The sequence below is a fragment of the Stomoxys calcitrans genome, chromosome 2 (genome assembly GCF_963082655.1).
Source record: "Stomoxys calcitrans chromosome 2, idStoCalc2.1, whole genome shotgun sequence".
Lineage (NCBI taxonomy): Eukaryota > Metazoa > Arthropoda > Insecta > Diptera > Muscidae > Stomoxys > Stomoxys calcitrans.
The window spans coordinates 100,672,843-100,686,197 of record NC_081553.1 but is presented as its reverse complement, the minus strand read 5'-3'; the positions used below and the strand labels follow the sequence as shown (position 1 = coordinate 100,686,197).

The following is a 13,355-nucleotide window of genomic DNA, read 5'->3' as shown; positions in this document are numbered from 1 at the left end:
TTACAAGCCAACTAAAAATATCTCAGGGGGCGTACGTATTACCACCCCATAGTGGATGTATGACGACGCTTTTGGTATGGTAGGTGGTATTAACAATGAATGTATAGTTTCGATGACGTCAAACACTGATCACTCAGACAAAGTCTGTTCACTTGAGACATGCTGTATGGTCGTGCCCCACTTAGTGACTGCATTATTGGGATACAACCCAGAGTGTGGTGGTGACACATTTGCACAAATGCTGAATGTCGCTAGAGGGGGATTGGCTTTTCTACAATTTCTTGATTTAGTTTTGTCGACATTTCTATTCAATGAAATCAAACATTGTTAAAAGTATTTTGCTTGGTGTTAGGATACAGCTAAGAAAGGCAACAAAAACAGAAAAACTTCAGCAAAAAAGACATTTATTCTAGTTTAATTCATAAAAATGAATAACTTCTATAATACCCAAAATTTTAAAAACAACAAGTAAGTGACACTTAAGCAAAGCTAAGATTTTGAATTTTATAACATTTTCATATAGAAAAATTTGCCCCGCAATATTTTCTATAGAAAAATTTGCCCCACAATATTTTGTCTCACAACATTTTCTATAGAAAATTTTGTCTCCCAACATTTTCTATAGAAAAATTTTTTTTGCAACATTTTCTATTTTGTCTCACAACATTTTCTATAGAAAATTTTTGTCTCTCACAACATTTTCTATAGAAAATTTTTGTCTCTCACAACATTTTCTATAGAAAATTTTGTCCCTCACAACATTTTCTATAGAAAATTTTGTCTCTCACAACATTTTCTATAGAAAATTATGTCTCTCACAACATTTTCTATAGAAAATTATGTCTCTCACCACATCTTCTATAGATAATTTGGTCTCTCACAACATTTTCTATAGAAAATTTGGTCTCTCACAACATTTTCTATAGAAAATTTTGTCTCTCACAACATTTTCTATAGAAAATTTTGTCTCTCACAACATTTTCTATAGAAAAATTTGGTTTAAAACTAAATTGCAAGTTTTCCCTACAAAGTCATTGTCGATATTAAATTAAAACGTTTTTATTTTTTGCAAGCTACTGTAATGGACGCATAACCGCCTTGGGACCGTACAATAACTCTACCCATTGTTCTATGCAATTGGGCTCTGTAAGAGCATATACAATTTCACGTCATTTTTGTCGATTTGTCTCGCTGTCTGTTATTTTTAAAACAATTGTCAGTTTTGACTTACACAACAAAAGTTTGATATGATCATGTAATTGGAGATATATATGGACATACTTATGCATATGTAAAATAATATTGTTATTGTTTGTACAAAATACTAACGGGTACATACGTGCTTAAATGTTAAGCTGTGTGTGTGTATGTATAAGTGCGAAGTGGCTATATTCTCATACAGAATGTTATGGAGATTGTTGTGTTTTTTTTTCAATTTATTTATTAATGAATGAGAATGAGGTCATTGGAAGTTTGTTTTCAAGAATATTGCAAAATTTAGACAAACACACACACGTATTGAATACTCATACATATGAAGAAACACCAATAAATTTAAATGGCAACGGAACTTATTATTTTTAATAGACTATATATGGGAAACATGGTGGCATCTGTTTCCTTAGGAAGAGAGAATATTTCTTTTTGGACAGAAAATATCGGTAGTATCGAAACTATTGTTAATTTCCCATCACCTGTATATCAATCGAAAATGAGAAGTAAAAATCTATTACATAGAAGCAATATCAATGCACAAACCGAATAAAACCAAATTTAATAAAGTCATTTGGAAGTCATCCGTTGAATGAAAATATCGCCCTCTGTAGGCGCAATGTATCATTAAGGATACATTTCGTGTCGAGTCGCTTATTTTTGTTAGATTTTGCAAAAGTATTAGCTTTGTCGATACTCAGACAAAAATTAAAATATCGATAGTACCATCTATATTTTCCCAGCTCTAGCTCTATACGCATTAAAGAGGACTATTCGCAAAAGTTAGAGGCTTAAAAACATATTTCGAATTATGTTATATTAATGGCACCAAAAAGAGATGGAAAAGAAATTGGTTAAACAGTACCATAGATATTACTTCATTTTGGGAACTCCATGCTTCAGTGCAGATGGCTTGGACTCAACTTCGACATACGACTACTGACTAAACAAAATGAATGCTGTATTTTCAAGATTTAAGCCTAGGTTGGAGAAATATATTGGCGATTTACTCAAAAAGCGTATGACCGTATCGAAAGGTTTCTAGTCAAATGCCATATTAAAAAAAACCTTTGCAACGATTAGGCCAGGTTACAACCTCAGCCACTTGTATACATTGACAGTGTTGATTTTCTACAATTGGAAAATCTGCAATAAGGCTCAAAAGATTTCACTGCGGATTCCTTTGAGTGCTTGCAATTTTTTATAAAAATTGCTGCCAAGTTATGATTTTGTTTTTGATTTTGATGAAAATTAAAAGATTTATTATTATTATTAATAGATTTAATAGATTTATTGATTAACTTGCTCATTCTAGAATTCCCCGTATGTAAATATGTACATGCATGCATTTATGCCATTTATTCTTGGCAATTAAAAACGTGCTTTGAAATTGGAATTTTTTCAAATTGAAGCTATACGTTAAAATGTTCCTTTATCATGAGAGCATGTAGTACGTAGTACTACCCGTTTGTTTGTTTAAATGCCACAGTCATAATTATGATTTCACTTGGGTGTTGTATATTTAAAAGATTTTGCCTAATTCTCATTTATAGGAATGAGTGAGTGTGTGAATGAGTGATCACCCACATTCTTTACTACTACTTATACTACTTATTGCCCTCTTGGCCCCTCTCTCTCACTCTCGCGTACTCTTAGTTGAACTGCACACTGCTTGCATGTTGTTGTTGCCATTGGCATCATCATAATTAGCACATTAAGCGCCATGTTTTCAGGCAGATTCCGCTCATTTAAAATTGAATGTATACAATATGACCAGCAATAATAAAAAAACAACAACCAACAACACAACACAACCCTCCTCTTCCGCCCTTCCCTGCATTTTATTTAAGAAGAAGACGAAGAAGAAAAAAACAAACAAATAAAATAGAACACTTCGGTTGCTCACCCTCTCATTGTGTTGACATCGTGTGCCAAAATAAGCAACTGATTGAGAAATCACACAGTGGTGGGAAATCAACAAAATACTGTTATCGTATGACTACGATATCGATAGCTGTCTTGCATTTTTAAATTGCTAAACTTAATTTTTAACTTTTATCGCTAACAATATAAAATATCTCTTGCCCCTGGAAAGAATGGTGTAATTAACCACGATAAAATCTTACAGTTGAGCATTTCAAAAAATGCATGTTTTCAATTAAAGACAATTTAAATGGAAAATTTGCTTGTAGGTATTGTACATTCCTTAGGGTTTGCAGTTTTTTGCAAAATTTTTAGAAAAAGGTAGATATTATCAATCAATATTTGCAGTGTAATTTTTAAGTCCTCACCAGTGCAAGTCAAATTTTCTGAATAGAAACTCTGTAATGTTCACAGATATAGATATATGTATCATACGACTCTTTAAAAAGACACCAAGTGCAAAAGATTAGAAATAAACAAAGAAAATTAAGAGAAGAAAACATTTAAAAGACCAATGAATCTTATATGGCTAGACTCGAATGTGGACACTTTTGCTTTTAAACTTAAATTATTTTTATACCCACCACCATATGATGGGGGTATACTAATTTCGTTATTCTGTTTGTAACTCCTCGAAATATTCGTCTAAGACCCCATAAAGTAAATATATTTTCTTGATCGTCATGACATTTTAAGTAGATCTAGCCATGTCCGTCCGTCTGTCTATCGAAAGCACGCTATCTTTCGAAAGAGTAAAGCTAACCGCTTGAAATTTTGCACAAATACTTCTTATTAGTGTAGGTCGATTGGGATTGTAAATGGGCTATATCGGTCCATGTTTTAATATAGCTGCCATATAAACCGATCTTGGATCTTGACTTCTTGTGCCACTAGAAGGCATAATTCTTATCCGATTTGGCTGAAATTTTGCATGAGGTGTTCTATTATTACTTCCAACTTATCCGATTTTGCTGAAATTTCGCACGACGTGTTTTGTTTTGGCTTCTAATAATTGTGTTAAATATGGTTCAAATCGGTCAAGAACCTGATATAGCTGCCATATAAACCGATCTTGAATCTTGATTTCTTGAGCCACTAGAGGGCGCAATTCTTATTCGGTTTAGCTGAAATTTTGCATGAGGTGTTTTATTATGACTTCTAACAACTATGTCAAATATGAGTCAAATCGATCCATAACCTGATATAGTTGCCATATAAACCGATCTGGGATCTTGACTTTTTGAGCCTCCTGACGGCGTAATTATTATCCGATTTGACTGAAATGTTGTACAACGTCATGAACTTCAACATACTTGTCAAATATGGTCCAAATCGGTCTATAGCCTGATACAGCTCCCATATAAACCGATCTCTCTATTTTACTTCTTGAATCCCTAAAGGGCGCAATTCTTACTCGAATTGCTTGTTATTGATATTCCTGTTGGCTTCTCTTTGTTTATTTACTTTCTGCAGTTTTTATGTTCCCCCGAATCCTTTTTCTCCTCTCTTAAGTGAATTTTAAGAATGAAGCATTTCCAATCGTTGTTCGTAGTTGCAATTTGTCGGTAAGAGCCACGATTTATCTATTTTAATTTATCGCCTGTGGTAATGTTGTATTTGACAGTTATCGACATCATGCGATAACACATAATAAAAATCGATTAACCGAGATTTGCATCAAATCGATTATAAAAGTTAGCAATTAACGATTTCATTCAAACACAAGTATTCGACCACTTCTTTGGCTTACATCTCTTTGGCGATGATGGTTTGATGTGTTCTTAAATTATTTCCCTAAAAAAATTATATTGTGTGGGTCAAATATCATTTTATGCTTTATTGAGCATTAATCTTAGTGTAAACTGGCTAAACACTGTGCGGCGACATGTCTGGTGGCATAATTAGTATTTGTAAAATCGAGCGCGCGACAGTTTCATCTGAGTGCCTTTGAGAACTATTGGCCTCTTAGGCGAGAAATAACAAAGAAACAAACAAACTAAAAATCCCAATTCAAATCTAAAGGCCAAAAATAGGTTCATTTCATTGTTGAAAGCGTATTTATAAAAATCAAAATAAATTAAAATACGAATAACAAATCAACAGAAATAAAAAGTAAATAAATATAAGTATCTCGTATTAATTGAAAACTAGAATATTATAAAAAATCACTTAAAATGGATTTATTTACTCACTTACATACTTACATAAGCGCATCGATCTTCTGCGCTCTTTCTCCAATCTCTGACAGCTTTTGTCGAGACGCCTTTCTCCACTTGGTCTGTCCATCGGAGTTTTACCTTCGCCTTTTGGGTATTCCATTATGGTGGCCTTCAAATGATTTCTTAACTGGAAAAATTAAAAAAAAAAATCTGAACATCTCAAAGTTGTAATTCCCAAACTTCTGAATTTTCTTCCTGCTCAGCTTCCGGTGACCGACCCATAATATCGATGTTGTAAACATAGGCCAGAAGTGTTCCATGGATAACACACCAGCATCTCGTATAAATTTCTCCAGCTGGATATTAAAGAGATCACATGATAAGCTGTATTCCTGTCTTAAGCCTTGTTTGGTTTTGAACGTTTCGGAGAGGTTCTTTCCTAATTTAATTGCTGAACGTGTATCAGCGTCATTGTGTTTGATCAATTTTGAAGAGATAGCAAACACAGATATGGCTTGAAATACCTTTTGGACCTTTGTTGAAAGTGGCTTTATAGTCGATGAAAAGATGGTAGGTGTCGATTTGTCCTTTCGATTTACCAGGTCTAACGTCGCAATGATAGGACCTAATTATTTGGTTGACTTTAGATTTTAATCTTTCATTTAGCACCCTCCAAAGTATCTGGTATGTGTTGGCGAGGAGACTTATTCCTCTGTAATTGGCACCTACTGTATAGCACCCTTTCTTGTCGAGGAGACTTGAATTCAGATCGCACAGACGAGCTGATGCATACACCTTATCAGCGTGTCGCCTCCGGTCTTAAATAATTTCGCCGGCAAGCCATCGGCTCCTGCTGCCTTGTTGTTCTTCAGCCGAGTCACTGCTACTCGGACCTCATTCTGACTAGAATGATAGTGGACGACTAGCCACTATCATGGATTGGTTCTGTGGTATCCTCATCGCCGACATTATGAAACACCAGCAGTGGATAGCAAATAAAGCATTTATGGGCATTAGACCCTTTATCGGCAGATCGATCTATATAGCAGCTACATCCAAATATGGTCCGTTCATGAACTTAACCAGCGTGCATCAAAAAGACGTATCTGTGCCAAATTTTAGCTCAATATCTCAATTTTTGAAGGCTGTAGAGTGATTACAAGAGACGGACGGACAGACACATGGACATCGCACAATCGTCTTAGAATTTCACGACGATCCGAAATATATATACTGTGCAGGGTCGGAAATTGATATTTCGATGTGTTCCAATCGGAATGACTAAATGAATATACCCCCTATCCTACGGTGTTGGGTATAAAAAGTTTTATGGACATTACATTTGGCAAGTTCTTGGAACGACATCTTTTCAAAGATCGAGTTGGCCTATACTTGACAGAAGTCTGTCTGCAAAATTGAGTAAAATTCATATTAGAACTATATTTCATAGATTGCGAAAAAGTTGAATAGGAAGAGCGACTTATAAGGAAACCACACTTGACGTGAGTAATGGAAATCATTTCAAGTATGATCCAAAACGATCCAACGACTGGTGTGTTCCATATACTCATGTTTAACATCATGTACGAAGCCATAGAAAAATCTGAAGGGATGACCATCTGCAAAACATGTTTTTGATGTCCTCGCTAAAATTCTAACACTACAGTGGCTATGTATAAATATGTGGTGGTAGTTGCAAAAAAAAAAAATTTCTAAAAATTTTAAAATTTTCAATTTAATATTTTCTAGTATTATTATATTCTATGAATACAATATGGCCTGTGCATCATTCGCATCATTTCAATTCATACCAATGTGGGCGTTTTCTTTTTACAATCTTTGAAATGATTTAGCTAGTAGTATTTCAACTTTATGTCCTACACATATGCTTCTATATACATATGTCTTAAGCAGTTTGTTTATTAAAAAAAAAAACACAGAAACTATAAAATAATGCCAAACACCCAGAATCATAGAGATTTGTATGAATATATATTTTGAATATAAAACGTGTTTTTCAATATTTTATTTTTTGTTCTTTTGCTTCATACCGAGGACAGCTCATGTGAGGAAAACGTGCTCTTTTTGTAGTATGATAGACCATGTATACACTCATAATACTATTACGCCTTTGCACTGTTTTTTGTTTTTGTTACTCTGTTGATTGCTTTCAACTTAAAAGAATTATGAGTCAGACAATTTTTCAAAATTTTATATTTTTTATAGGTAAAGTGACCATTTGTATGAATACATGTGTGCTAACAGTAAAGAACAAAAGTTTTCGACATTGAAAATGCAATGCATTGCATGCTAATTGAGTCTTTGTACTCGATGACTTCCTTAGATCATATTTGAAAGTAAAAAAAAAAGAAAAAGGGGCATATGCTAGTCAAGGTTTTCAAAGGTTATAAAAACAAAATGTCTATTTGTGTGTTTTTTCTAAAACTAATTTGAAAGACTATCAGAAAAAATTTTTAACGGTGGTTTTCCCCTCCTAATGCTGGCAACATTTGTGAGGTACTATGCCATGTAAAACTTCTCTCCAAAGAGGTGTCGCACTGCGTCACGCCTAAGACGATAGACACAACAACACAGTTGAAAACAATAAAATGTGTTAATGTGAGGAACCGTTAAAACTAGGGTGATCAATAAACCGGATTTTTCCAAAAACCGGTTTTTTCGAAAAATTTGCATTTTTAAAAAACCGCGTTAGGTTAGGTTTAAGTGGCAGTGTGCCATCAGACTCACTTAGACGTTTTCGTCCATTGTGTTGCCACAGGAACAGAAGAAGGAAGATGCCTTCTAGTTTCTTCGGATAAACCTTCAAAGAAATGAGAACTTGAAGTGGAACTCCTTCTGACTGCCAGTGCGGGACACACACACAGAAGGTTTTCTGTCTCTTCTTCTTCGAAGTCCTCACAGCTTCTGCAAAAGTTGTTACTGGCATCCTTCAGTCTGTCAGCATGTTTTCCCATTAGACAGTGACCTGCCATGGCGGACACAATGACTGAGATATCTGTTCTTGCCAGTGACAGCAAAGCGGTAGACCTAGTATATTCAGCTTAAAAAACCGAAAACCGCTGTCAAAAACCGAACTGATCAGCCTAGCAAAAACCGAACTATCAATTAAGTGAAGTAGCAGTGTAAAATAAACATAATCCGTCAACCGAATGAGGCGACACGATGTTGCATACACTGTACGTTTCTAACTGTTCGGTTATCCTGTGCCCCTGGGCATGTGTGTTGTTGCCCATTTATGAATGGAATGATGGTGGTATCCTATAATGCGTATGATTAATTGAAACATTGAAAATACGTATACGTAGAGGAGACCCTTCAACACATAGCACTGTGGGGCCAAAGGGGCCAGGGTTGTGAGGCAACAAATCACAGAAGCAAGCTAGACCTTCAATATTCCGTACAGATGTTTGTAATGGGCCTAAAACTAAATCTGCCAAATTTGGTTCATATCGGTTCAGATTTAGATATAGCTTCCATATATTCCGCTATGAACTTTTAAGGCTGTAGAAGCAACAATCAAGGGCCGATCTTTACAAAATTTAGCATAAAGTGTTTTATTTGACGTCTTCATATGTGTGCAAAATTTTATCAAAATCGGTTCAGATTTAGATATAGCTCCCATATTTATCTTTCATCCGCTATGGACTTTTAAGGCTATAAAAGCCACAATCAAGGCTCGATCATTGCAAAATGTAGCATTAGGTGTTTTATTTGACGCCGGTATCTGACGAATTAATGCTTCAATGTTCTCTCTTTCAATGCGTCAATTGAAGCGGGCTTGTCTGTATAGACATGAACCTTAATAAACCCCTACAAAAAATAGTTCAAAGGCACGATTTTTTACCGTTTACCGGTTCCGAACGTGAAATAAAATGTTCACCGAACTCGGCTCTCAATAAGTCCACATGTAATACAAGTCAAGCTCTTGCATTTTGGACAAAATGACTGAGATATCTGTTCTTGCCAGTGACAGCAAAGCGGTAGACCTAGTATATTCAGCTTAAAAAACCGAAAACCGCTGTCAAAAACCGAACTGATCAGCCTAGCAAAAACCGAACTATCAATTAAGTGAAGTAGCAGTGTAAAATAAACATAATCCGTCAACCGAATGAGGCGACACGATGTTGCATACACTGTACGTTTCTAACTGTTCGGTTATCCTGTGCCCCTGGGCATGTGTGTTGTTGCCCATTTATGAATGGAATGATGGTGGTATCCTATAATGCGTATGATTAATTGAAACATTGAAAATACGTATACGTAGAGGAGACCCTTCAACACATAGCACTGTGGGGCCAAAGGGGCCAGGGTTGTGAGGCAACAAATCACAGAAGCAAGCTAGACCTTCAATATTCCGTACAGATGTTTGTAATGGGCCTAAAACTAAATCTGCCAAATTTGGTTCATATCGGTTCAGATTTAGATATAGCTTCCATATATTCCGCTATGAACTTTTAAGGCTGTAGAAGCAACAATCAAGGGCCGATCTTTACAAAATTTAGCATAAAGTGTTTTATTTGACGTCTTCATATGTGTGCAAAATTTTATCAAAATCGGTTCAGATTTAGATATAGCTCCCATATTTATCTTTCATCCGCTATGGACTTTTAAGGCTATAAAAGCCACAATCAAGGCTCGATCATTGCAAAATGTAGCATTAGGTGTTTTATTTGACGCCGGTATCTGACGAATTAATGCTTCAATGTTCTCTCTTTCAATGCGTCAATTGAAGCGGGCTTGTCTGTATAGACATGAACCTTAATAAACCCCTACAAAAAATAGTTCAAAGGCACGATCTTTTACCGTTTACCGGTTCCGAACGTGAAATAAAATGTTCACCGAACTCGGCTCTCAATAAGTCCACATGTAATACAAGTCAAGCTCTTGCATTTTGGACAAAAAAGAGTTAGATATCATCTCACGGTAGCGCCCACCATTTACAGTTACGTTACGATTCGCATCATCTTTGAAGAAGTACGGTCCAATGATGCCACCAGCCCATAAACCCCACCAAACTGTCACTTTTTCTGGATGCATTGGTAGCTCTTGCAATGTTTCCGGCTGATCTCTCACTCCGCACTCGACAATTCTGCTTATTTACGTACCCATTGAGCCAAAAATGAGCTTCGTCACTGACATGGAAGAAGCGCGCGATGAACTTTCTTAACCGAGCACGCATTTTGATAATAAAATTCATGGTTAAATTATAGACCAAACTGAAGTTGTTTAATAGTGAAACAAAACACGAAACGTGCGTGGACTGTTTAAACCAGTGTTGCCATAAAAGATAATAGCTTATGAATCACCCTCTGTATCCTTTATTATTAAGCTGGATATTGTGTCCGTGTTCCGACGACACTTTCAAAGCAATCTTCCCTAGCTATAACCAACATATGGACGATTTATTTTGCTTACAGCATCGCTATCTATTCGTTTGATGACGGTCTCAGTAGATAACCACACTCTTGCGTTTTTTTTTTGGGAAACGACTTGTTTTTCTGTAATTTTTAAGCCACTTTTCTTTAAGGTGCGCACACAAATTATTAAATCGCTGGTACAGGGTACCATAACTTGGTACATTTGTTTGTAACACCCAGAAGGAAGACAGATAGACCCATTGATAAGTATACCGATCGACTCAGTTTCTGAATCGATTGTGCTTTGTCCGTCCGTTTGTCTGTCTGTCCATGTTAATTTGTCTTAAAATTTGGTACAGACATGTTTTTAGCCTAGAGACGAAGCCTATTGAAATTGGAAAAATCGTTTCAGATTTCTATCGACTTGACATTCTAAATCGATGTAGCCATATACTTTAACTTTCGAAGGAATAAAGCCAGATGCTTGAAATGTTGCACAAATACTGTCTATTAATATAGGTCAGTTGGGTTTGTAAATGGTCTATATCGGTCCATATTTTGATGTGGCTGCCATATAAACCGATCTCGATTCTTAACTTCTGAGCCTCTAAAGGGCGCAATTATTATTCATAACCTGATCCCTGATCCCTGCTCCCATATAAATCGATTGCACAATTTGACTTCTTGAGCCTCGATTTGGCTGAAATTTTACCCATAGAGTTTTATTTCGACTTTACACGTGCTTACTATGATCCCATGGCTGCCGGTTGTACGTACCGGTTTGGTCCGATGGGGTCTCGATTCATCGATAAGGGCTGACACCTTATTGTACAACACACTGCAGATAAAGGCCAGAAGTTCTTTGAGCGTGGAATACTAAATTTGCCAGGAAGATGGCAAAAGGTTATCGAACAAAATGGCAATTATGTATTTGATTAAAGTTCATTCTAAGTATTATTAAAAATGCATTTACTTTCTTTTAAAAAATCCGCAATTAATTTTTAGGCAACCCAATACAACAACATGATCTTAATCAATTCATAATTATACCCTACACCACCACTGTGGTACAGGGTATTATTATTTAGTGAATTAGTTTGTAATGTCCAAAAGGAAGAGAGATGGACCCATTGATAAGTATACCGATCGACTCAGAATCACTTTCTGATTCGATATAGTTATGTCCGTCTGTCTGTCCATGTTAACTTGTTTGTACAGGTCGCAATTTTCATCCGATCGTCTTCAATTTTGGTTTCAAACATGTTTTCGACCTAGAGACATAGCCTATTGAAATTGGAAAAAAACCGGTTCAGATTTGTATATAGCTCCCATATATGTGTTCGCCCGATTTGAGGTAATACTGCAATAAAATGGTCATTTGTTAACCGATTCTCTCGAAATTTGGCGGGAAGGATTTTCTTATGACTCCCGACATTACAGGTGAATTTCATAGAAATCGGTTCTAATTTGGATACAGCTCCCATATATATTTTCGTCCGATTTGCAGTAATACTGCAATAAAATGGTCATTTGTTAACCGATTCTCTCGAAATATGGCAGGAAGGATTTTTTCTTGCTTCTCGACATTATAAATGAATTTCCTAGAAATCGGTTCAGATTTTGATATACAGGGTGGCTGATGAAAGCCGCTACCAAAAAAAAATGTAATAACTTTTTTTCTATTTAATAATAATAATTTAATAATTAATTTAATTAATTAATTAATTAATTTAATTAATAATAATTTAATAATTAATTTAATAATTTAATTTAACATGAATAAAAGAAAAATGTATTCCATACACCGAAAAAAAAATGTAGCAATATTCATCATTGTAGCAATATTCATCAGCCACCCTGTATCTGTCATATATGTATACCGCCCACCCCTAGAGCCACTTGCCAAAATTTTGCACCACGCTTTTCTCGACGAGAACCACATCATCAAATTTTGGGTAATTTGCAATAATGTTGTCATTTGTGAACCGTAGTTGTAATAGTTTGAACATATTTGCTTGAAATGTGATACGGATTGTTTAATAAGCCATCTGAAAACATCCGGCGAAGTCCATCAAAATTGGTTCAGAATTAGACATAGCTCCCACTTTGTACCTATAGGGTAGGTGTAGGGTATTATAAAGTCGGCACCGCCCGACTTTTGCCTTTCCTTAGTGGTTTCAAATAACTCCTATTTAAATCGAGCGCCTGAATTGACTTTAGGCTCTAGAGGGCGCAATTAACCCATTAACACCTGACCCTCGATTCCCTTGTCCGATTGACTCAGTCCAAGCAACTCACAGTAACGGCGAAAATTTTTCGCATTTCTTGGCTCAACACTTAAAGCGGGAGATAGCTTGGTCATTTAAATGAAATGAATATTCCTTATCGGGAGATCGGTATTAAAGGTGCTATATTAAGCAATAGGCCTTCTTTGAACTTTAGTCTTAAGAGTGATTTGAACAAACAGACGGACGGAAATGCCTAGATCGTTTATATAATGACGATCTAGTACTTTGTAGCGTTGAAAATGTGTACTTTGATGTGTGGCAAATGGAATGGCAAAAATGCGAACTCTTTGGTGATGGGTATAAAAACATTTAAAGCATTTTTGGCTAGCAGAACATTTGGTAGGTTTTGAACAGATTTGGTAGGATTTTTCTTAAATTTTGACATGACATGTTGG

General features: G+C 35.6%; 1 protein-coding gene across 10 annotated transcripts in view; it reads left to right on the top strand.

The window, feature by feature from the left end:
* The window catches only part of LOC106093629 (transcription factor cwo), a 72,377-nt gene that overhangs the window by 48,129 nt on the left and 10,893 nt on the right, over nt 1–13,355 (top strand). Inside the window, exon 1 of one of the 10 annotated variants that reach the window (XM_013260754.2) lies at nt 387–468. The exons of the other annotated variants lie outside the window; for them this stretch is intronic. Within the exon in view, the coding sequence (XP_013116208.2) occupies nt 428–468 (41 nt within the window). The 5' untranslated portion in view covers nt 387–427. Of the gene's footprint in view, nt 1–386; nt 469–13,355 lie in introns of those variants that run through there. 10 annotated transcript variants of the gene reach the window in all.